General features: G+C 42.0%; 1 protein-coding gene across 1 annotated transcript in view; it reads left to right on the top strand.

The window, feature by feature from the left end:
- The window catches only part of JAKMIP2 (janus kinase and microtubule interacting protein 2), a 36572-nt gene extending 14623 nt beyond the window's left edge, over positions 1-21949 (top strand). The window contains exons 7-22 of the mRNA XM_058815654.1: positions 1712-1852; positions 2755-2811; positions 4648-4767; positions 6245-6373; positions 7367-7450; positions 7752-7814; positions 7983-8081; positions 9447-9545; positions 9879-9932; positions 10683-10748; positions 11579-11647; positions 12650-12727; positions 13336-13539; positions 14772-14837; positions 15523-15595; positions 20158-21949. Coding sequence (XP_058671637.1) covers positions 1712-1852; positions 2755-2811; positions 4648-4767; positions 6245-6373; positions 7367-7450; positions 7752-7814; positions 7983-8081; positions 9447-9545; positions 9879-9932; positions 10683-10748; positions 11579-11647; positions 12650-12727; positions 13336-13539; positions 14772-14837; positions 15523-15573 — 1380 coding nt within the window. The 3' untranslated portion in view covers positions 15574-15595; positions 20158-21949. The remainder of the gene's footprint in view (positions 1-1711; positions 1853-2754; positions 2812-4647; positions 4768-6244; positions 6374-7366; positions 7451-7751; positions 7815-7982; positions 8082-9446; positions 9546-9878; positions 9933-10682; positions 10749-11578; positions 11648-12649; positions 12728-13335; positions 13540-14771; positions 14838-15522; positions 15596-20157) is intronic.
- Positions 21950-26379: the final 4430 nt, after the last annotated feature.

Genomic DNA, 26379 nt, shown 5'->3' with positions numbered 1-26379 from the left:
GCAAAATGAGTATTACTGGAGGATCTGTGTGTTGGTGGCCACATCTGCATAATGCATTATGTATATGAATAGAGAATATGCATTATATATAATGTGTAATACTATTGTTAAGACAGAGCCATGTTTTGGTCTGTATTATTACAGATTTGCATACCATAACATTGTGTATTATGCATACATGGGCAATATATTTACATGAATGTATAATCACAGTTAATTATATTTTTTAAGTTAGAATATTGAATGTCAATCATTTAAAAAAAACAAAAGAGGAAAATGTTATATCATTGAGGCATGTCCTACTGTGCTATTTTTTATCTGGACCTCAAAAAGGAAGCTGTTAAGAGTGATGTTTTCAGCCAGAATGACGTTCTTGCGTCACGTACACGTTCCTTTTAGAGCTGATGATGACAAAGTAAACTTAAGGTATGGCACTAAGCACATAGAATCTTTCCATGAAACATATGCATGGTAGGTGGATATGGGAAAGGAAGAATGGTGGTGTTTAAATCTAGTTAGGGCTATACATTTCCTATGTCAGGGCCATATGAAGTGGGGTCAAAACAGTTGTGTTTGTATATCCTTCAGATGGGATTGCCTTGATTATCAGTCTGCTTCCAGGCCCTATATTCCAACACATGCACTGATGTGGCTTTGGCATTAACGAAAAAGGAGGTGGATGTTCTGGGTTGCCAGATGTAAGCTGGCAGACTGAGACGACTTCCCTTGCTAAAGGTGTTCATGGACCTTGCCCTGACCTGTAGTAGCCACTGTCCTGAGCAGGCTAAGTGCCCTGCAATGGGAGCAGCTTTCCTGCTGATTAGGTGGAGCTGATCAGATTCACTTTCCTGTCCCACGGAAAACAGACTCTAGTGTTACACAGTTAATCCACTTAAGGACTCTGCAATTTACCCGTGCCTAGAAGACAGATAAACTTATTGCAGGTGTCATGGATCAGAATTATTCTTCCACAGCTGTGGCAGTGCAGATCACAGTCGCTTGGAGTCTCCCACAGCAGAGAGAAAGGACTCGGGAATCTGCATGCATTAGGCATCAGTGGGCAGTACCACTGGTGCATATCTGTGGACACAGTGTATATGTGCTCAGTTAGCTCCCTGACATCTGCTCTTCACACTATGGATGCCCAAATCACAAAAGCTGTTGGTGGCTAGAGCAATTCTCACAGGTTTTAGTCATCTCCTTTCCCACATATGCTCAGGAGCAGGCAGGATATTGAGCTGTGATTACAATAGATCTGTTATCACAGTTTTTGCCTTTCTTCCTGGTGTGAATGAATGCATGTCTTTAACATGAGTAAAGCAGGTCCATTGCCTCACTGTGTACGGTCCTACATTGAATGTCAGTAAGGTCGTGAGAGTAGATACTATCTGCCTACCCACTGGACAGGGGACAGGTTCAACTCTATTTGCCACACGTGGCCAAGGAAGAGCTAGGGTATGTAGAGGCTGTATTGCCACATGGTAACTAAACAGCTAAAGCTTTATTGTTCTGGTTGAAGAACTCAGCTGTGCTGTGTTATTTTATTGTTAAGAAGTGCTGATGGACATGAATTAAAAAAATTGGTGTAGCTGAAGCATATTTAAAGGTCTGTATAGCTTAAATAAAAGGTGATGTTTAGTTTTTAACTGAAAGGTGGTCTTTTAATTGCTGGATCTTATTTTATCTCTTTTATCTTTTCTTCTTACCACAGAGAGAAAAAATAACATCACATCCTCCTCTAAAGAAATTAAGATCTCTCAATGACCTGGATCAGGCTAATGAGGAACAAGAAACTGAATTTTTAAAGCTTCAGGTCATAGAACAGCAGAACATAATTGATGAGTTAACAAGGGTATGTCCATAGCACAAGGAAATTAGGAATGATTGCTGTGTACAGTTTATTGCTGATAGTATTTTTTCTTATAACTAGAGATCTGAGCATTAATACCTTACCGTACCTGCTTTTAACATCCTCAGATGTTTAGGTGTAGGTGTGCATGTGTGCAGTTTACTGAATTTGTAGTGGAGCATCAGCCCCTACAACTCAAACCATAACACTGTGAATTGAGCTCCAGAACGGAATGCAGACTAAGAGCTGTGGAGCTTGGGTAGGTACCTACATGTTCACGAGGCAGGACTGTGCTGAGGTGTTTTACCATTATAACTAAGTCATGCTTAAAAAGTTCCCTTAACAGGAGGCTGGCCCACAGTGCTGTATCATGTGCTGGAAAAGCTTGTACAGCTAGACAGTAGGTTTCCAATTCTTCTGTCATTTAATGCTGACAATTCCTTTGTCAGTGAACTTTGCATTATGATACTGAGGAGGAGAAGGATTCCAAAACAGGCTGTTGTTTCTTCCGGGGTATCACTGCTAGGAATGGTGAGATCGACACTCCCATCATTTAATGCCTTTGAGACAGGGGCAGCATCTCCTCATCATGGAAGGCAGACAGCCCCTTATACAGTGCCCAAAACCATGCACCAGGCGTCCCAGTGATTTTAGAGGGCAATCCCTGAGCTCCTTTTGTTTGACAGCTGCTCAAGGCAAATGCACAAAGGTTTTTTTCAGGTGGATTTTAGGTGACACACATACAGATTTGGATATGAATCCTCCCTTCTACCTGGAATCAGATTCCTGTTTGAACATATGGACAGAGTCACTGGAACTTTTATTATTTATTTCCTCCATGTATTTGGCCATCTGTCAGCTTTAAAGAAGAGAAGAGAGAGTAACTTTTTAATCTTACTTTCTAGGACAGGGAGAAACTCATTCGTCGGAGAAAGCATAAAAGGAGCTCAAAACCAATCAAGGTAAGATGAAAAATCGTTTCTTATTTACAGTATTCAAGTAGGCTGTGTAGGAAAACACACTTTAGCAATCTGATTAAACAGAGCTTTGTGGATTATAACATCTGCTTTAGTGATCAGGTTTATAAATTCCTTAGTTACTTTGAGAGGGCTTTTAAAATCCACTTTGAAATTCTGTTAAGGGTGTGCAGCTATTTTATTTTCAGCAAAAGGGTGTGCAGCTATTTTATTTTCAGCAAAATGGGGCTCCTGTCCCATCCGTTGTCCTTCCCACACCTGCCCCCCCCACTCAGTAGTAATAATGGTCCTTCCATTTGGTATCTATAAGTATGGTCTCAGGGTCTGTTATACTGAGAGGTACTAGCATTATCAGAGACCTTCTCATTTTTTTTCTTGCAATCTATTTTTCACAGCACATATGGGCTAAAGCCAAATCCTTGTGCATCTCTATTCTTCAGGTGGAAATTTCTGCCTGAGATACTGTGTCATTCTCTCCTGCTCAGTTCTACATGCCTTTGACTAACCTTTGTATCACTCTGAATTATGTTAAGTCCAAAGCTGGTATAATTTACAACAATTTTAGAGCTGAGTAGTCAGGAGTGGTTCGCATAGCTCCTTTATCAGCTAGATGTGAAGCATGACTTTGCAGCATTCATGTCCCACCTCCAAAAAGTGGAAATAGGGGTTCCTTGGTTGCATTCAGTCCTCCAAGGACATCCCTTAGTATGTCACCCATATTCTTTGAAAGTCACACAGCATTATCTACACTGGGAATTTCAGACCAGTAAATCCTAGCTGTGTCATCACATTGTTTCTGTGTGGGTTGCGAAATGGTGTACAGCAGACACAGCAATATTTTCATCAGTAAATTTTATTTCTTTACCAGAGATTATAACATTGGAGAATATGGCAACTGTTTTCACTTGACAACACAATGAGCAAAAATTATAATACATGCAAAAGCTAATTGACGTCTTCGCTACATGTTTTTTATGTGATTCAAACTCCAGGTTTGGAAGGTTTTAACCTGTCAGCAGAGTGAAAGATGTTGCTAAGAAGAAGTGCATCTTAATTGCTCATTGATCAGTTTGTCTTCAGAATTATCCATGAGCCGAGTATTTAAATGCTCAAATTGGTACCCTGAAACCAAGCCTTCAGGGTCAAGCATCTGTGTCTTCACAGGACACGTCTCACAGTTTTCATTTGATTTAATTCAGCTACGAAATTGGCAATAGGGAGGTGTCAGACATACAGCCAAACTGTGGAGCATGAGCAATTGTTTATAATGGGTGCCAGTTACCTTAGTCCTGGAAAGATGCAATAAAAGTTCCTTCATGTTAGTTTTGTATTAGCATAGCTTTCACTCATATGATCCAACAGCAATATCAGCAAGAGAAGCACCTGGACATTAAAAGTATCAGCAGTGTCTGTGAGAGAAGAAGGAGGGCTGCCTATTCTACCCGTGTTTCTAGCCCTTATGGTGTAACCTTTGCACACTACACTGCGCTTTGCATGTTGATAGATGTCTTCTGAAGAACTTCTTGGTTTGCAAACAATTTTCCTGCCTTCCAGCAAGGGCAGAGACTTTTCCTCTGGCATGTTGCTGCTCACATTAGATTTTCCAAATAAACTGAGACAGACCCTTAGAAAAATTAGTCTGCAAACTTATTCTCCACCAGCACAAGACCTGATCTTCAATGGGTTTCCTTTGAGTTTGTGTGAAGATGGTAATTGCAGGGGTAGCCCACTGTTCACTTTTCACACCTCATCTTTTAAGTAACTAGCAACTGCCCCCTCTGTTTACATGAAGGTTCAGAAATCACACTTTTCCTTCTATAGAGACATGTGGTGGATACGGTTTTTGGGTATGATGATGATTCTATGGACTCTGAAACATCCTCTGTGGCCTCATATAGAACAGACAGGACACCAGCAACCCCAGATGATGATCTGGATGAGGTAAGATCTGACTCTTTCCACAGACAAGTTACAGGTTTTCAAGAGATGACTTTGAAAACAAGCTCTCAGGCTCTCAAGAACACTTGGGATTTTATAGTGCATACTGAGTGATAAATACTTTTTAAGTTTGACTTTAATTTTGATTACTCCTATACTAAAATGCTGAGAGTTTCTTCCACAGTATAGTCTGTAGAGTCTTTGATATGACTACCCTGCAATTTGAGGTGTTCTTTTTTCCTCTCCTCTTTCAAGGAAACATATCACATTTCTTGTAGCTTAAAGACATACCAACGAGTTATAGTGAATGGGATGACATCATACTGGTGACCTGTCACTAGTGGGGTTTTGCAGGGCTCCATCTTAAGCCCTGTGCCCTCTGATTTCATCATAAATCACTTGGACACAGGACTGTAAGGGATACTGAGCAAGTTCTGCTATGATACAAAATAGGGAGGAGCTGTTGACTCCATCGAAGGCCGGGAGGCCCTGCAGAGAGACCTCGATGAATCAAGAGGGATGGGCCATCACCAACCAGATGAAGTTCAGCAAGGGAAAGTGCCAAATTCTGCACCTGGGATGGGGTAACCCTGGATCTGCAGATGGACTGGAGAATGAGATGCTGGAAAGCAGTGCCTTGAAAGAGACCCAGGGGCTGACAGAAAGTTGAATATGAGTCAGCAGTGGCCTGGCAGCCAGGGGGCCCACCCAAGTCCTGGGGGCATCAGGCCCAGCATTGCCAGTCAGTCAAGGGAGGGGATTGTCCTGTTGTTCTGCTCTGCTCTGTGGTGATCTCACCTTGACTGTTGTGTGCAGTTTTGGGTGCCGTAATATGAGAAAAATATTAAATTGCTAGAGAGTGTTCAAAGGAGAGCAACAAGGATGGTGAAGGGCTTTGGGGGGAAGCTGTATGAGGAGCAGCTGAGGTCACCTGGTCTATTCAGCCTGGAGAAGAGACTATGGGGAGACCTCATGGCAGTCTCCAGCTTCCTCATGAGGGGAGGAGGAGGGACAGACACTGATGTCTTCTCTGTGGTGACCGGTGACAGGGCCTGAGGGAATGGCGTGAAGTTGTGTCAGAGGAGGTTTAGGTTGGATATTAGAAAAAGGTTCTTCACCCAAAGCATGACTGGGCATTGGAATGACCCCAGGGAAGGGGTAACAGCACCAAGCTTGACAGAGTTCAAGAAGTGTTTAGACAACTCTCTCAGTGACTCTTGGCGATGGTGCTTTGCAGGGCCAGGAGTTGAACTCAATGATTCTCGTAGGTCCCTTCCAACTCAGCTGATACTGTGATGTAAATGCTGTATAATCTCCCCATTTTTTAATTTCAGATCACAGCAAGCTCACTGTGATCCAGAACACTATTTGAATCAAGACCTGTAAAGCAGCTACTGTGCTTAACAAATCACTTTTGCATTCTTTGCTTTGACAGTGCTTTGCTCTCCATGGCTTAGACATGTCACTTCTTATTCTTCAGGGTTTAGCAGCAGAAGAGTCAGAGCTGCGGTTTCGACAGCTGACGAAGGAGTACCAGGCCCTGCAGAGAGCGTATGCACTGCTGCAGGAACAGACAGGAGGGGTCATAGATGCTGAAAGAGAAGCCAGGGTCAGTATTTGTTTGAGAGTTACAGTATTTCATTGCTGTCAGGACAAGAAACCCTCAAAGGGACATACAATGGAATGGTGCTACATACAGCATCCATAACACTGAGAAATGTCTGTTCACTCATTTACTGAGTACATTTTGAAAGAGAGTGACCATTAAGAATGGACACAATCACTCAGTTTACAGGAAGCTGTCCTCCACCTGAACCTGAAAACTGCAGTCAGGCAGGCATGCCAAAGCAGACAACTCTGCAGCCTGACACAGAATCACAAGGGTTTTCTCATCATTTGTCTAGGTGTGATGGGACTTGGGTTTTAAAGGCAAATGAAGGCCTGTGGGTTTTCACAAAGGCGCACATTGCACCAACTTTAGGAACACCTGAATGTTTCTAACAGATAAGTGCAAATTACATTTAAATTTTAATATGATGCAGGCTACAGTAAAACTTCCAAGGCTAAAAATGTTGTCCCTCTAATAAAATTATAGAATCATTCAGGCTGGAAGGAACCTCAGGCAGTCTCCAGCCCAAATTCTTGCTCAAAGCAGTTAGCTGTGAGATCATACCAGATTTTTAGTATTTAGTTGAGTCAGCTCTTGAAGAACCCCCTGGCAGTTAAATTTGCCTCTTCCCACTACCTGTTGCCACTCTGATCTGCTAAGCACTTTTTTTGTAATTTAGGGATTGCCCCTTATGAGGGTCTTGGAGCAGAGCACCCCAAATACCTGAGCTTGTGTTTTGCTGTTCCGATGCAATCCATGGTGGAACAGGCTTGGGTGGGGAGTTGGGGCTGATCCACTGCTCTGTTCTCTTGTGTCATCTGTGTGTCAGTCTAAGGGGTGGCACAAAACTTCACCAAGTCAGAATCTTTCTAATGGTTGCTCACTCAGTGGAACTGACAGCATGAAGCTAGGCTCTGCTGGTCTTGGTTTCCTTTTTATACCAGTCATATTGCTGGCTTTGTTACTCATTAATGTGGTGCTTGACTTCAACAGGCTCAGGAGCAACTTCAAGCTGAAGTCCAGAGGTATAAAGCCAAAATAGAAGATCTGGAGAAAACTTTGGCTCAGAAAGGGCAGGTAAGTAATTCTTGTGTGTTTTTTCCCCTATTCTGTATCTTACCCGCTCTGCTTACAAAATACCAAGCACAACTTCAGTATAAACTTCCATGAGATGTAATGTTGCCAGTCAGTAAACATGCAGATCTGGCAAGTTCAGAAGCCTTGCTACACCTTGGTAAACTTAAAATGTTGTTGTTCTGTAAAAGACAGCTTGTTCCTGTAGGATGTTAAAGCCTGAACATTGTGACTCCAATGTTCAATAAATGTGCACAGCTTATGGAATTTGACTATTCTGTAATACTACTACTTCATTCAACAGGACTCACACTGGGTGGAAGACAAGCAGCTTTTTATTAAGAGGAACCAAGAGCTTTTAGACAAGGTATGTTCCAAAGGTTTGCATGTTCACTTTGAAGGGTTATCTGGATCCTGTGAGACATCTTAAGTGTTCAGATTTTGCACAGGCTATGCTACCTCAACTACTACTCACCAAATACTTTATGGTTCTTGTAACAGTCACACAGGTCATGATTTTACATATTTCTGTTAGATAGAGAAAACGGAAGCAGAAAACAACCGTCTGCAACAGGAGCTGCAGGATGCGCGAGACCAGAACGAGCTGCTGGAGTTCCGCAACCTTGAGCTGGAGGTGATGCATGTGCTTCTTGCAGTAGAGCTGGTAGAAAATTAAATGACTGCACTTGCATGGACACCGGCTTTAATCAAGGATTTACACAAGTGTTGTAGCAATAAAACAGAGTAACAAATCAGGCCTAGCATTTTTAATTGTGAGCTGAAGTATGTCAGCTCTAGTATCCTGGAAATAGTAAGCACCATGCTCAGCTGGTTCACTTTAGCCTGAGCCAGGTGCCCAGTGTGCAAAGGTATGCTTAACTGATTAACATGAGTGTGCCTCTTAGCTGCCACACCTGTGGGCATGATTTTTCTAATACTTGGAGATGCCTGTCTGCCCATGTATGAGTGCTGTTCCTTTTGCGGGCACTGGACACATTCCCTGTTGAGCAGCTCTTACATGACCTGCAGTGGGTGCAGTCTCTCAGGTGACACTGGACATTGGTGCAGGAGCTTTAGAAGCCTCTGCAGGACCTCAAGCTTCCTCTTCCCAGACTGCCTCTAGTTCCAGACTCTTCTTTGGAGTGCCAGCCAACCAAAATTTCACCTGCTCTCTTCCCCAGTGTAAGATGGTTTATTTTTTATTTGTTCTTTTCAGTTGCTGTCCAAGGGCAAATACATTTGCCACACAGAGACCTTCCTGGTTCTCATAACTTAATGCTGTGTCAGACTTGCACCTTATTCACAGAACTGTCCTACAGTTTTACCTGACGGCTGTGTTTCCATATGGCAGGGAGCTGAACTGATCAAATGAATTACGTATTCATAAACCAAAAATATGTGTGAAAGTAAAGTCTAATCTTTACTTCCATGCTTGCCTGAATACCTGAAAGGAATGAGAAATAGCATCTTCAGTTTTTTTTCTTGTCTTTGGTCCTTTAAAACTGCAGAAATATTTGTAAATTTTAAGCAATAAAGGTCTATAAATAGCTATGTCGATCAGTTTTTTTGAACATATGGTTTTCCGCAGATGTTAGAATGTGTAGCATACCAGGATGAGGAAAATATGTAATCTGAGTCTCCCAATATCTGAAGTCAAACACCTGTTTCTAAAGGGAGTACTTACAATCATGTACAGTTGTTCAACACTTAATAAAGCAAATCACTTGAATCTTAGCTAGGTGACAGCCTTTCCACAGCCAGTTTGCAAATTGGCATAATTTATCAAATAATTTCCTGTTAAGTAGTTACGTTAGATTTAGGATCCTGTCCGACTTGGCTCACTTTTTCAGACTAGGTCTACATGATTCTTTCCTTGGCTTATAGAATGAAGAGCTTGGCTTTGCAAGCCAAGCATGATAGAAACAGCAGCTATGGCATTCTCTATGTGCATCTCCTTCATTCTAATAGATTCTCTAGCATCTTTTCAATTAATTTGCAGGAAAGAGAGAGACGGTCCCCACCATTTAATCTCCAGATTCACCCATTCTCAGATGGTGTGAGTGCTCTACAGATCTACTGCATGAAGGAAGGGGTTAAGGTAGGTCAGTTGTATAAAGGAGTGCTTCTCCCTAAGGAGAAGTGGGAGGAGTGGTGGGTGCTGCCCATATAATCCATTACAAATAACTCCACTAGACTTTAGGTATTTAAAAATGGTCTAATGTAATAGTGTGGTGACAGACACAGTTCAATTAGACTCAAAATTCTCTCCATAATGATAAAATCTGGTTCAAAGGCAATTGAAATCAATGTATGATGCATTTCCATAGGATAAAATAAAATGGTTGACTTCCATGTTGTTCATAGGATAGATGGATATTACAGCCATGATAAAAGGTGGATGCCATGCCTTTACCTTACTCTCTCTTTGCAGGATGTCAGCATCCCAGACCTTATAAAGCAGTTAGACATCCTAGGTGATAATGGGGTAAGTTGAAATGGGAGATATTTTGTCTTTACAAGCTGCATTTTGTACAGTGCGGTAAGTTTTATGTATAGTTATGACTATTTTCAAAGATACTTGTTAAATTATGCATCTGTTCTGTATGGTTTAGCAGACTGGGAAGAATGTCCAAAGACTACTAACATTTGGGACTGGGCCCTGTTCACTCAGGAAAACACATGAAGGAATTCAGCAGTCTGAGTAAACCACTCTTCATCAGGACTAGGATTCTTTCTCACAGTTTCACAAATAGGCAAGAATTATCAAATTCCCTGTGGCTTTCTAAGAGGGCATAGCTGCCCATGTAAAAGAGATGCTGTATCTCTGGCCGACATTAGATACATCTTAAAAAAGTTTATAAGAAATAAAAACAAAAGATCATTATTGTCTATTCATGTGCTGATGTAGATCAGCACTGTTTTTACAAAAGCTTTAATGGAAATTCAGCTTTGTAAAACTAGCATGAAGACAAACAAATGGGTCTAATTTTAGTTTACATTTCTCTTAAGGTGTAATGGAATGAATGATACAATTAATCCATATCATGTAGAAAGGCAAAACTAGTGGTCTTCTTAATATAATATGTGAACAGGCTCTGAATGTTTCAATGGAAACTGAATACTCAGTACTACAGGTATCCTCTGAAAACTGTAGAGCTGGTTTGTAGGCTGGATTGTCTTTGTTCATGAAGGAAACTGCTGCCAATTTTCCTCTTTCCTGTTAATCTCTTCACAGAATTTAAGGAATGAAGAACAAGTGGCCATAATTCAGGCTTCCACGGTATTGTCCTTGGCAGAAAAGGTAAATCACATGCTTGCTTTTCTCACGTGTTATCTAAAGCCTCATCTGCGCATTTTCTGCCCTGTTGTTGTCATCAATATCGTTAAACTTTCTACTGTTGGGAGTATTCCCCAAATAAAATAAACTGTGCCAGCATAGTCCCAAACACCTTGCTGGAGCAGCAAAAATAACAAACTGAGCTGACCCAAGCTGTGTAATGGAAAAAACTACAAATACAAAAATAATATGAAACAAAACTTGCAATTGAAAACCAAATGAGAAATCATTAGAAATTTAAGCTGTAATTAGATAAAGTTTGGGATTTACATTCCTGAGATTTCTAAAGCTTCCAAAAGCATCTGTATGCCAAAATATCACTGAAAGTATGTGTCTGTATTTTTGTTTCAAAAATTAGGAAGAAAGTGGAGAGTGATTAAAATTGCTTTCTAAGGCTCAAATGCAGCACGCAGATTTCAACATGACAGCTTTCAAGGATTCTGCACAACAATGCCTCTGCTTCAAACAGAACTGCCATAAAGCCAACTAAGCTATTTTTGAGATGCTATAGACCCATTGTTGGCCTTTGTGCATGGGATGGAGTGGGTTCCTTGTCCATCAAAGGGTGTGTGCTTTTCCATCTTCTGGTGACCCAGCAGTGGTGATCCTTTTGCTTGCTTCCCTGCCTAGTGCTACATGCAGACATCATGGCCTCTGTCACAAACAGCCTCAAGATAAGCCCGCAGCAATAGGCTGCTAAAAACAGACTAACAAGATGCTGTACATAGCTCATTTGGCACTGCTTGTGTGCTAGAAAACACAGCAGGTTACAGGTCTCATTGTCTTCTCTCCAGTGGATCCAGCAGATTGAGGGAGCTGAAGCTGCTCTGCATCAGAAGATGATGGAACTGGAAAGTGATATGGTAAGAAAACTTTTCTTACTACACGTTTTAGGGACACAGATTGTGTCACACTTACTTGATGTGCCAAAAAATAACTAGGAAAATGTATTGACAAATGAACTATGCACCTTTTGTCTGATTATTGGTGAATCCATAAAATTGTTCCTGGTCCAGTTCACGTGCAGAATAACAGTAACAGAAATAGTAAAAGTTTAAAAAATGCCTCTCTTTCTACGAGGATGACTGTTTATTAACAAGTACCGAGGGTTCAAAGGTTTCTCAGTAATTTTCAGAGATGCATGCATTGTTTGTCTCATAAGATTCACAGCCTAAACATCAGCTATTTTATTGCATTTTATTCAGGACCAGCATGTGAGAAATTGTTGAACTGAATCATAACACTGTTGGCTTTCATTACACACTAAGTAAAGTTAATATCTTACCCTGTTCTTATTCGAGTTAATGGCAGCAGCCTACAAGATGAACAAACGTAACTACAAGAATTAGCAGTAGTGGCTTGTTTTGTTCCTGTGATATGTCTGTACTTAAGTCTGTTCAGCTTAAGGTGGACTGATAAGATAAAGCACAGCAGCTGCTCCCAAGGAATGTGAATGTGAATGTATAGTTAGTTCCTCTTTAGTTCAGTCCACTTTTACACCTCTTCAAAAATAAGAGGAGGCACAAAAAGAGTAATTCCTGATGCCAGAGGAAGTATCTTTAGAAAAATCACAAAGAACACCCTAAATTTCACTACTGAAATGCCAAACAGTACCACTGAAGCCAACAGAGAGGATGGATTTAGTTCCATGTACATCAGACATATTCACTTACAAGAGCAATCTACAGCTATTTGCCCTTCCTTCTTTTCTAGCTGAGTCAGGTATTAATAACTCTGCTGAGTATCAGTCGAAAACCAGTCTTCTTGTCCTGCTGAATTAGATATCTGTAAATGATTTGATAAAACTTCCTAAAGTATTTGGAGTAACTAATTTGTTTTTCTGTCCAAATGATCCTTCATTGTAGGAGCAATTTTGCAAAATAAAAGGTTATTTGGAGGAAGAATTAGACTACAGAAAGCAAGCTCTTGACCAAGCGTACATGGTATGTACAAAGGAAATTCTGCAGCACCTACTGGCCAGCTCTGCAATAGCACGCAGATTTTTCTTGAATCAGGAGGAGAGATTTTTGCTTTTTTGTTAGTACTGGATTTTTAAAAAATTGTTCTTTCCTCTTTCTTCTGAGTACTAGCATGCAATCTGCACAGCTTCAACACAGTAGCTCACCTTTTCATGTCATAAAAAGGCACATCTCCTGAAGTCTGAAACTCGTGTCAGTTTAAGGCAGATATTGCTCATTAATATTGGCTTGTCCAGCTGGAGTTTTTTAGGGCAACAGGTGGAAATTTTAGAATTGGTGAAATAATTTACACTTCAGATAGAAACATTCCGTCCAACTCTAACTCCATAAAAAAAGAGTAGAAGTGAAGGATTTCAGTGAAAGTTAATATTAAAATACTTTAAAAATAAAAGTTCCTATCCTTTTTTCAGAACATAGAACCATTTTCTGAGTTTAGTTTTTCACATTTTTGCACACTTGAGCACAGGGACTGCCTCTCATGCAGGGGTCTGAATCTGCCACCAATCCCCAGTTTCCAATGTGCTTTAAACCATGTTTCATCTCTAATTGACTTTTGGTATTGCATCAACCAGAGGATCCAGGAGCTTGAAGCCACCTTGTACAATGCTTTGCAGCAAGAAACAGTGATAAAGTTTGGGGAACTACTCACTGAAAAACAGCAGGAAGAGCTGAGGACAGCAGTAGAAAAGCTAAGACGTCAGATGCTGAGGAAGAGCAGAGAATATGATTGCCAGATTCTTCAGGAGAGGATGGAGCTGCTCCAGCAGGCTCATCAGGTAAGAAGAGGAAACCACACACATGTGGTATCTTCTCAGCCTTTCTTTGTAAGAACACAATCTGAGCTCAAATCTAAGCAAGCTGCAGGCCATGAGGGAGCTTGGCATCCAGCTTTTTGAATTGTCTCTTACTTTGTTTTTTCTGTGCATGCAAGCACACATGATACTAGCTTGTGCAAGATTATTCTGGCATATTTTGAGTTTTAAAATTCTAGCCTTAAGTTTTCATCCAGAATTCTGTCTGCACAGTTCTAGCTTTGTAATAAAAATGGTCATCTCTAGTTACTGGACTGGGCACGAGAGAAACGGAGTAAATGCTGCTGGCTCGTATGGCACAGGAGAGCTGTCTGTTTTTCCAGATACTACTTGTCCCTCCCAAGTGGGGATTTGTACTTTTCACTGCTGAGATAAGGTACTGCATTTTACCTTAAAAGACTGTTGTTTGCTGCTCTGCAAGCTGTGAGGTCCCAGAGCAAAATGGCAAATTGTCACAGCACATTGAATAACATGAAAGCTGCCCCATGAAACAGATCTGACTCAGACATTTATGGGAGTAAGAGAAGAAGCACATCCCCAGTGGTTAGGGGGAATTGGTTCACAGGAAGGCTCAGCTCTCACAGTTTTGCCTGATCCTGAGTTGGGCACTTGAGACTGGGTCCACCTTTTGATGCCAGGCCTTTGCAACATAAGAAGCTTCTTGATTTTAAACATGCCAGCTGCCCCGAGGGACGCTGCCACAGCAGTTTTGGCTTCTCGGAATGACTCTGAGCCAGCCTCAGTTGGAAGTGGCTGAGAGGCAAAGGAAGGAGGAGGTAGCCAAGCAACAGAACAGGGGGCTGTGGGCAGAAACTGTTGTACGAGACGTTCCACCTGAACATCAAAAAGAATTTCTTCATTGTGTGAGTAACCAGCCACCGATCAGGTTACCCAGGGAGGATGTATAGTTTCCTTCCCTGGAGATATTACTTATCAATCATTTATACTAATTTCTAGCATTTAAGGATCCAGATACATATATGCAGGATCATATTTTGAGCATTTGCACACAAGGTAAAGCTGTGGTTTGGCGGGATGAGTGGATCGAGTCACAGCGTGACACAAGATTGTCCCTGCCACAAATGCAAAAATGCATTTGTTGATTTCTAGGGTTTTGGCCCTTGGAACATTAAGCTACTTAAGTGGGATAGATTTACTGAGAATTCAGTATATATGCTTTCTTTTCTGATTTCCAGAGGATCCGAGATTTAGAAGATAAAACTGACATCCAAAAGAGACAAATTAAGGATCTGGAGGAAAAGGTTGGTTCTGTTATCCTTTGAAGCGCACTGATTAACTTTGTTTTGAAAGTAGTCATCCAGTTCTCTTGAACTATATGAGCTTTTTGTTCTGCTCAGTCAGCTGCACCTGTTGGTGGTGGTCCACTGTCCTTTCTTTTCAGTTTGTGTCAGTAGATACAGACTTTAATCTTAAAACACTACATTACATTATTAAACATGTAATGGTGAGTGTTTGTTATGGGTGTGTGTAGGTACATACATGTACACATATATGTACACATACATGTGTACATATATATAAGTTTATATTTATGTATTTATATATCCAGGCTATTTCTAGCATGGATTGCAGCCTCTGTCTTTTAACATGTTTAAAAAGACCACACATGCTGTTTTTGTTACCTAGCTTTATGACTTGTCAACCCCTGGGGTATCATGATGTGATAGTTACACCTCAGGCTTTCAATATGGTGCCAATTGTAATCCATCACCAAAATTATTTGGATCTGTTTTCTAAGCCTGGGAGGTGGTGTGGTACTTACAGAAGTAATGAGGGTAACAGTGTTACCCTCATTAGTAATGAGTAACAGTGTTTTCTGAATTAATAAATACTCTAACTGAGTTGTTCTACAGACTACAAAAATAATTCTGATGCTTACAATGCCATTATCTTTAATTTTTACACAGTCTTATTTTTCTTCTGCAGTTTCTATTTCTGTTCTTGTTCTTCTCTCTTGCCTTTATTCTTTGGCCTTGATGTCAATGTGCCTCTTGGAAAGGTAAGACTGTTTTATTTATTTCCTCAAAACTAGCACTTCTTGCACAGACCGGAGGATCACATCCTTGTGTGTTCTTGTGGATGTTTGGAGTCAACAAATGCAGCAGGTTGTTGTCGATTTGCAGTAGTTCACAGTAGGGGGTTGTTGTACTGCCAAGCTGCTGGTGATATTGTGCTATTCATAATTGTAAAAATAAAAGCTAACAAGGAATTTCACAGTATCAAAAAGCCAGGGGAATTGCAGGGGAAATTTAATGTTGATGTTTACAAAGGGATGCAGATGGAAAACAGTTAAAATAACCTCAACCGTAAACACACTCTGAACTAGCACTGAGGAAGGAGATCAGGATTTTGAAACAAGTAGAGCAGCAGCTCTACTTTTTAAAACAAGTGTCCCGTAGCAGGAAAAATACAAAGAAAGACAAGGAAGAATGATCAACTGCTGAGAGACAGGAAGGGAGAGATAGAGAAATGGAAGGATTTTTCTGGCTCAGGAAGTGACACTGGTGATAGGAGGTATTGGAGAGGTCTAAAAAATTTGTCATAGAATGGATGGACGGACGGACAGACAGCTTGCTATTATTCACCGTCTAATAGAATCAATTACCATGTAACAAGCTTAAAGAAACAAAAATTCATAGTTAAGGGTACAGGTGGTAAAGAAGTCTTTCACGGTATGCTTAGCAGCTGAAAGTTCTGAATTCAAAAGGTAATGTGAAGATGGGGAAATAAATCAGAGAACTATAATGGTCCCATTTTTATCTGTGCCTAGCCACTTCCAGAACAAGGATGCTGGGCTAGAACAATTTTTCTTTTGATCCAGGATAACAAAAGTAGAACACAGCATAGAAAACATAATGTTAAAGTCTCAAGAACATGTAATGACAGCATAATTTTCTGATTTGAGGACAGACCCATACCATTAAATTTCTCAGTCTCTCTTGGCTCTGGCTTCAGCTGTGTTAATGAATAATTCCTCTCCTCTCCACCTGATAAAAGCTGAGATACAGTTGTGTGAAATATGTTCTGCCCTTCCACCATTTGTACCAGCTCATTTTTTGTTTCCAGATACAATTCAAGGTATTGATTATAATTAAGTGGCATGGGTCATGTTTGGTGGGTTTTCCTTTTCCCTTTAAGGAAAAGCCCCTACTTCGTGTTTTATTTCAGCTAGATCCAAGCTTTCATTTGCAGTTTTGTGCTGATGCAGAGACAACTCTCAGAATTAGTCACTTCAACTGGAATCCACTGTGTCCTTGTTTGGCCAGACCTCAAAATGAATGTTTCCATGGGCTGAGGCAGCAATATACCTGGAGGTTGGCTTGAATGGGGAGCAACCCATAGAGAAGAATTAGGAGAAATGCAGACAGATCAGGGATCACAGGTCTTGTGAACAAGAGTCAGTATCATTATCAAGTTGCTGCAGTTTCAAACATACTGCCTTGATCCAGTGATTATGAAACACAATAACTTATGACTGCATTAATTGTGTTCCTACTGCAGGATTTCTGAGAACCATGGTACACCATAGTATAGCTGTGAGATGTTTTAGGTATCTCTGACTGGTGGAAGTTTGACTTCACAGTTTCTTGCTTATTCATAATGGAGAAAAAAATTAGAAACTCTTCTGAAGTGACCAAATTGTGGACAGAATAATTTTAAGAAGCCAAGATTTTCACAGTACACAGTAGTAGCAAATAACTTTCTATGACTATGTCTTTTGCTGTACCACAGAATCATGAGTCTAGACCAAGCAGTCAAGCTAGAGGGAGATTCCAAATTAAAAAAAATATTGGATTTAAGGTGCACCTTGAAAAATCACAGGAACTTGTAGTGACATTTGTGAGAACCTGCCTGCATGACTTTTTTCCATTTGCCTGTACTGTTGTCCTTTTTTCGTTCCTGTCACAACTGAAATAATGTCCTTGTGCAGCATATGAGAAAAACTTGGGCAATAAGAGGTTCAGAGTTTTCTATATATACAGTTTGCACCTACATTTTCCACCAGTGTGGGTATGGCATTGGTTCTCTAATGAGTATTTGCCTCTTCTAGTACAGCTACAGAATTGGTGAGCTTTTACGTCCTAGTATTACCAATACCAATCTGCTAATACCATTTGCTAATAACACTTAGGTCCTTTTGGCCTAATTTTTGAGGGCAGGTATTGGCTGGTTAGAAAAGCTAATGAGATGCTTGAGGTCAGAACTCCATATTTTTCCTAAGTTCTAGGAGGTTTGCTATTTTTCACTTGGAGTCATCCTGCCTCCATGGGCTGCTGGGTCCTGTTCAGCTCTTGCTCTTCACGGAGCTGATGCACATCTTGCTGTCATGTTCATTGAACAGGACTAAAAATCAAAACAATATAAACATTTTTTGTGCTGTCCTTAAGGCATACACGACTGTCCCAGCTGCACAATTGACCGATGTCATTGCAGGGGAACTTACATGGATCCATTAGGGATTGTGTCAAGAATTCACTTCCCTCCTCACGCCCTTTCTCTCCACCCTCCACCCTCCATTCTGGCCCAGTCTCCTTCAATGGGTTTTCCTCTTGTTTTACATAACATCTAAGGTTTAGCAGGTGTAAATCCCTTCGAGATCACTTTGTTGAGCCCAGGAATGCTGCTCTAACTACAATGCCAAGATGAGTTTCACTCATTGGAGTCACTGTTGCTCCATAATGGCTGGTCCCTGGAGCACACAGGGGTCCAGTTCCCCATAGAGAAGATGAGAAGCATCAGCAGGAGCTGAAATGTGGGTTACAGCCCCATAAAGCCTGCTAGGCAGTTGTGGCACTCCTAGGACCACTCAGGAGGTGAAGGGTTCTTTTGCCTTTCCCATCTTTCTTTTACATATTTGGCTTGATGAACATCAGGTGGGGATCAACAAGACAGATTACGGTGAGCTGAGTGACAGAGGAAAAGAGCCTTGACAGTGGTGGAGATACAGTGACTTAGAGAATCGACATTGACTGTGAAGGTGGAAAAATCTTACGGGAGAGGTGTGTGTGGGGGATATATAAACTCAATGCTTTTCCAGAGGATCTGCACTGCTGTGAACTCCCTTGAACTGTAAAGACAGCTGCAGCAGGCCCAGCATCACAGCACGCATGATACCTGTAGAGTGTTTTACCAAGGCCAGTCACTCCACAGGTGCAAAGCATCAAGTCTTGTAGCAGTTCCTCAAAAACAAGGTAATGGTAAGCTCCTCATCCCCTGCCTTCACCCCTGCATTTTCCTCTATGGGATCCTCTCCCCTCAGTACCTGAGGGGAAATCTCCAGACACAGGCAATTTGGGAATGGTGTTGGCAAGAAGGAGAGGGATTTTAGCAAAGTCATATTCTCCAAGGCTGGAATACATGGAATTGGAGAGAATAACTAACATTGATTTGTGTTGCCCATTCATGTTAAAAAACACCTGCCTACCCAGGTGATTTAATTCAGCAAAGGTGAGCATGGCATGGGGAGTGTGCCATCAGCATTTCTTCTTACAACTACTGAGCTGTATATTTTGTCATATGTATAATATACTATACATATATACTACAACACTGCTTTACTTCTACTGGATGGAAGTGAACTGTCATAGCCTTATCATAAGGGACTTCATACAGATCCCTGACAAAACAAACAAAAAACCCAGCTCATCTTGGGGAGCCACTTGATGGTGAAAAGTCTTTGGTTTTGTTCATGCCTTGGTGCAGTTTATCCTTTGCCAGTCTTTTAACCAGGAGAGAGAAATCCACAATGTGGTCACAGATGATACCTTCTGGTTTCCTTCTCACCCACAGTGAGCACTTGACTCACTGCTGTACTGCAATAACAAAGGACAAGAATGTGCAAATGAAGGAAGCCATGTGCAGCAGATAACAGTATCCAGACCAGAAGCGCTCTCATTCCTGTTTATATGGGATTTTCCTACCTGCATTTTCTCTGTGCTTGTGAACATATGTATTCACTTATTTGTGATCACATAAGGAAGTGTGGTCTGTGTGGATTTTGCACCCAGTGAATTTTACTGTGTAGGCTTAAATGCTGAGATAACAAAGACAAAATATGCCCTTTTTTCCCTGGTCTCAAACCTGAGAACCAAAGTTATTTTCTATAGGTAAGGTAGGCTTTCTCAGAACATCAGCAGTTTCTGTTTGCCTCAGTGCTGCATTAGCCAAAATTCCGGGCTTGCTCTGACACCCCAAGGATATTGCCTGCTGCCATGGCTCTTGTTATGGGTGAGTTGTAGGCAGCTTTGGTTCAAGAGTCATTGAAACTTATGCATACTACTCATGTGAACATGCCCATGGGGACTTTTATGCACCTCAGGGTTGAACTTCGTGGGGTTTCAATGGACAAGCTTATCAAAATACACAGAATTCTCACAAGTACTTTTCATGCAGACAAAACCAGTTTCATACTGATAGCTACAAGAACTAGCCTTTTCAGCTTCCTGATTGATATATTGATTCTATCTTGGAAAATCTGGGATAGGTAGGTAGAGGAACTTAGAAACTTATACCTTATCTGATACAGATGTTCTTCTTTTTTTTTTTTTTTTTAACTTTTAGAGTGCCCGACCACACAGATAAGTCCTTATAAAGGCAAATGCTTCCACCCCTCGATGAAGAGAATATTGTTTACACCTATTTTCAAATGTATAAAAATGAACAACCTGTAGCCAAGACTGCAACCACCTTGTATTTTAAAGCCATCACTCAAAATTTGTTACCTGACAATTCCTGTCTAAAGCTATGATATATGCTGCATCTAATGAAATCCTGTATGTTGAAATTACAAAAGGGGAAGAAAAATAAACTGATAACCTACATCACCTAGGAAGAACTTAAAGGGAAGGGACCACTTTCAGCTGATCAAGTCAGTGTGTCTTGGGCATGGAACCAAAGTTACAATTGAAAAATCTATTCCTGCTGTGCAGGGCAATCATTTAAATGTTTCCCTGTCTTCTGACAAATGGATCAAAAATGAACAGATGAGAGTAGGAGAAACTCAAGAGATGCTGACAACAAAGTGTTCAATTTGAAGTATGTGGCTTTCTTGCTGCAGGGACTCCTGCTCTCCCTCTTTGGTTTTAACCTCAGGAACAAATGACAGCTGCAATGTGGAAGGAAGAAAGGAAAAAAGCCCAGTCTGTGTTACTGCAGGGTGGGCAGGACAGATCACCGTGTTTTGTGCTTGAGATTGTTACACAGCGCCACCTCCCTTGGCCAAGGCATGGAAGAAGAGGGTGGATGGCATAAGGAGGGTTTCCAGTGGAGCTGAAGCCTTATCTCTCTTCACCATCCCTCCATGAAGAACAGCCTGTCTATTATCAGATACTTTTCATACTCTTTAAAGACTGCCATTGAGATAATAAAACCAAGACTATACTTGGTTTCACTATAGAGTAACCACTGAATTGGACCTACAGAATAGCTTCTGAGAAAGAAAAGAGATGTTGGAGGACAGGGCAGGGAGGAAAGCTAATCTCCTTATCCATGTGACATGATTCACAAAGCATCAGCTTCCAACTGTTTTGTCCCAGCTTGGAAAAAATGTTTTGGTTCAGCTTGTCAACTGACTTTGTTGGCTTCCTGATCAATGATACATAGACCAAAAATGGGGAAAAACATTGTGAACACAACCTTATTACAGATAAGAAATACTGCTAGTCTGTTTAGATTTTTCCACAGTTAAGAGTAACTAAAAGTAGTTTTCATTTGAAAGCATTACTTACCTCTGTAATCATGAAGCCTGGAACCCAGCCGTGGTGCCTCCCTGAGGTCATAGGTCCATGCACCCATCACTTTGTCAGAAATGTAGGTCCATGCACCCCTGCAGTCTTTCAGAAGAGCACTCCCTGAGGAGCACAATGCCTGCAGCAACCACGGTGAGTCCTGTGCTGAGGGAAGGAGTGCAGCCAGCTGCACCCGCCCTCCCTTTCTCACTGCTGGGCTGACAGTGCACTCCTCAGTGCCTCTGGTTTCATCTTCTGGGGAACGGAGTCCTGCCTGTTCAGACTTTGGATTCCTGTGGCCAGGCTCTATCTGCAATGGAGCCTTAATTTTAACTGGAAGAAATGGATTTCTGTACTAAAAACTAGCAAATTAAGGGCCAAAATACAGCTTGTGCATTACTTACACCTTCAAAGCAGGGATCACATGTACCAACATCTTACGCACATCAGAAGCTTTTAAAGAGCTTTCGAAGAGTTTTTCAAAGATCTTCTCCTTTGCTTGCCTGTTTACTTTTACAGACAAAGCAGCTGAGGCACAAAGCAGTGAGGTTACTTGCCGGAGCAACTCAGCACATCAAAAGCAGTTCCTTAGCCATAGGAGGGAGGGAGTTTCTCTGGTGTCAATGATGCCTGCCCCTCACAGATACCTTTTTTTTTTTTTTTTTTGGCCAGAATAGCTTTTAATCAGTAATGTCCATATGACTAACTGCATTGCAATTTCTCCACAAAGACTGCTAACATCCTTATTCCTTGAGTGCCAGGAGATAGTGTTAAACCTTCCATGGAAGATTAGAAGTTATTAGCAAGTGATTTTTTTTCCTGCTCCTTAAAGTTAATTTAAATTATAGAATGATCACATCTTCTTGAAACACTGGCTCAGCCAAGGGGTTTACTGAGTTCTGGCACCAAGCTGTATGTTTGCTGGCTCATTTTTAAAGAAATATGCTTGTAGGTAGATACGTTACATGACTGCAGGCATATTGCATGTTTTTTTTTCAAATTCCTTTCCCTAGCAGAAGACTCTGTGAATAAGGTTGTGCTTTCCATGAGCTAGCAGTTCAGTCCTGAAGCTCTGGAGTTGGGCCCTGAAGAGTGGTCCCACTCCTGTGACAGCTGGAGATTACTGAGCAGCTTAACAGCAGCTTGTTAGCTAGAGGGAGCTTTCTCTCTGGTTGTTCCTTCCCACCTCACTCTTTTCTCCTCTGTTGCAGCATCAGGTAATTTGCCACCTTCAGGTGGCTTTCCTCAGTGTTAGGGCTGGCAGTTAAAGCACGGAGTTCTTGCAGAAGAATTAGCAGCTCTTGGTTTCAGTGATGGTGCAATAACTTCCACCACTGGTTTGGTTTAAAAAAAAAAAAAGCCTAGAAACATTTATTTCAGGCAATCATACAGGTTTATGGCACAGTTAGAAATGCACACTTGTACAACATACCTAACTGGTCTTGTGGCAGGCTTCATTATTTAGACTCCCTAAGTCATGTTATCTTGTTTAATTTCTCTTTTTTGTCTTATTTGCCCTCCCTTACTCCTGTGTGTATACATATGCATGCAGGTATTGCATTGCCAAGGGTTCAGGGTGGGATGGGTGCTGGTAGTCTGACTGCAGCAGACCTGGATCTGCAGACTTTTCAAAGATTGTTCTTCCCTCCAGGGAGCTGAACCACTGCTGCTTTACTCTCATTGCAGCATAACACATGCCATGCCTAAAACACACATGCTGATGTGAGTTAATGGAACTTTCTGCTATCAGCTAGATAAAATGAGTTTCATGTCTGTGTGTATATATATATACACATGTATCTATATGTATATGTACATATATATACATATATATGCATATACTTACCAATTCCTGATTGTATATAGAAATATTGCTGTAGCTTACAAAGGTATACTTTAATCTAGGCATGGGGAACTGAATCCAGATTATTCCTCCAGGTTTAGTTTCACATCTCATGGGCAGCTAATTTTTTGATTCTTTTTTTTGATTCTTCACTGTCCTTTGACTGTTAATCCTGGGCTTTCTGCTGTTCCTGATGTTCATTGAAGCAAAGGATTGAGAATCCTCCCTCAGATTAGTCACTGTAGCCAACCTCCCCTCCCCAAAGCCAACAGCAAAAATAAAATCAATGTACTGCAGCCTTTGAGGACAGCGAATACAGCCCTGGATCCCTCCCGTGCATCCCTTCGAGGCTGTTCAGGAGTGGCAGCACTCCAGGCTATCCATCCTGCCAGAGCAGAAGGTGAGCCACAGAAGGTAGTACAAATCAGCTTGACCACAATTTGACTTGCTTTTTTTTCCCCCCAGTGACCAAGTTATGAGACTTTGAAGACTATTTTTTGAATTTAAACACTTCAGATGAGGGCCTGGTTACATGACACGAGTTTAGGCAATTGGGGTTGCGGTAAGGAAATGGTACTTCTTGCAGTGTTACCAGCATGGCTCACAGGTCCATCCTTTCTTACTGATGTGCCTGGAGGACAAAGGAGAATTTTCTTTAAGGTGTTGTTAATCGTCCAACCAGCTACCATTATGTCAGTGGGAAACATCCGCTGGAACCCGAAGCTTTCAGTTCTGTGGCATCCCATGAGGACTGTCCAGGCCAGGCTCTCCTGACATGAGCAGGGCTCAGAGAACACTCAGCTGCTGGTGATCCAAAGGGTTTTTTCTTCCCCTGCCCTCTCTCACATCAGCACCTCTGTGGTTTTATATATACTTTTTGTTCCAGATTTTTTTGGTGTCTATTCCAGAACAAAATTGTAAATTACTTGCAGAATGACCCTTTGATAAACATTGGACATGTACCTGTACTATATGTATTAACGTGTAGGAGAGAATCCTTATTGTATGTAAAGTTTTATGGATGGTTATTTTTTAATTTATGTATTTAATATAGGATTCAATGACCTCTGGTGTTTTAGTTTGTATAAAAAATAAAACAGCAGCATTTTTAAAAAAAAACAACCAACACTTGACGTTCACGGATATATTCAGCATATCTGGAGCTGGTTCAGAGGAATCACGTTCAAGCTGAGTTACGGAGGCACTTGCTGGGGCGCGGGGCTGGGACACAGCAGGGGCTGGGGAGTACACCGATTAAAGAGTGAGCGAGATCCTGGCGCGATCACTCGGGAAAGGGACGGCAGGCAGCGCTCCCTGCGGGGGCCAAGGGTGAATTTACTGCTGTTTGCCAGGCCTGTGCAGAAACCAAAACCTAACAGCAAGCTGCTGCCTTTCTGGAGTCCGCGGCGCACGGCCTGGGAGCTCTCGAAGGCTCTGGCCGCAGACGGAAATACAAAACAGCCGCAGACGGAAATACAAAACAGCGGCAGATTGAAATACAAAACAGCTGCAGACGGAAACACAAAACAGCCGCAGACGGAAACACAAAACAGCCGCAGACGGAAACACAAAACAGCGGCCGCTCGCTGCCTTCCGCTGGGCCCAGGCCGAGGCGGGGCCAGGGGAGGGGGCGGGGCGAGGCGGGGGCGGGGCTGAGGCGGGGCCAGGGGAGGGGCCGGGCGGGGGCGGGGCCGGGGCTGAGGGGGGCCGGGGTGGGGCCGGGGGCGGGGCCGGGGGCGGGGCCGGGTGGCTCTCCGCGCGTTGCCGCCAGGGGGCAGCGCGGGGACCCCGGGCCGGGCCGGAGCGGGCGCTCGGGGAAGGCTCGGTAGGAGCGCAGGGACGTGAGCGGAACCGTTGGAAGCGACCGGGATCCCAGAGCCGTAACGGCGGTGACCGGCTGTAGGGGCGCAGCTGGCTCCCGCATCTGTTTGCAGGGGTCAGCGCCGCACCTTCGGCCCTTGACAGGCTCCGATTCTGGATTTGCCAAACAGCCCTTTGGGGAGAAAATTGTCAAGAAAATCTTAGAAAGTAAATGGGAAGAACATTTGGAAGTGCAAACTTGTAGCCAGCTATTTGTACCTCTCTCATCCTTTTTGCACTCAAGAAATCTAAGCTGAAGAATATCAGATTGTTACAGAATAGCCCAGTACATTAAAGTATTCTTTACTAAAATAATCCCAAACATTATCTTTTGCAAGATCCAGTCCCCAAGAACTGCAGTTCATATCTTTAAAGTGCTCTTAGAAGACTGAAACACATTAAGTGAGTCTGAAACACAGAAATTTGGATCTAGATTTAGTTATCTACTATTAGAGACTTCAAATATTAGAGAGTTCATTTCCCTTGCACAATGATCTTTAAATAATGAATGAAGCAAAGAACTTGAGCCAAGCAGTCTTGTTTCTTTTGACTGGAAAATAAAATGGAAGGAGCATTTAATATTACAATACACTAATTTAGAATTAAAGATACACAATATAAAATAGATGTGTGCTACAGGGCCTGTGGAATGAGCTCAGCTCAGAAGGACTGTGAGGATCCTCTCTGGATAAGGCTGTGCAGCTCATTTGCCTGTACAAACATCCCTTACACCAAATGATGCGCAACACAGTAGTTGCTCAGTGCCCAGACTAGGAAGCATTCACTTTTAAAAAATCTCTAATAAAATCAGAAATGTATTTCAGGGAAACTGCTGGTAATGGGAGTTGGATCAGTAGGGGTGTAGAAAAGTTCCTGCATGAGCTCCCAGACTGAACACCTGCTGGAGTACACCAGGAGTACTTTGCTGATGGAATGAAGACAGAATGCAAGAAAACCGGCATCCTGTACAGATACAGCTCACAATGGTAAGCCTAGGTGTTATAACATCTGTTATGTCTGATTTTGCCATCTCCTGTATACACACGGAAGCATGGCCATCCTAGGGATCCTTTTTTTTGACAATAACAAGAACTCTGCACCAGATTTTCGGTCCAAAATGCTCTGGGTGTTTCTCTGGGATGGCTGCAAGGTATCTTCAGCTACAAGACAATAAAATGATGGGACAATGCAAGGGAGTTGCAAACTGTCCTGGGACAAGCCATGGGCAGGCCGGGTGTGAGTCTGTCCCTGGTACATGACAGCACATCAGCCTGCCCCAGGCAGACTGTAGGGTGATCATATGAGGCCCAGGGTTGCAGCCATCCTTGAGGTATTGCTATTTTCTCTGGTATT

The sequence above is a fragment of the Ammospiza caudacuta genome, chromosome 16 (assembly GCF_027887145.1).
Source record: "Ammospiza caudacuta isolate bAmmCau1 chromosome 16, bAmmCau1.pri, whole genome shotgun sequence".
Taxonomy (NCBI): Eukaryota; Metazoa; Chordata; class Aves; order Passeriformes; family Passerellidae; genus Ammospiza; species Ammospiza caudacuta.
Note: the sequence above shows the minus strand (reverse complement) of the source record. Positions and strands in the feature narration are given on the sequence as shown.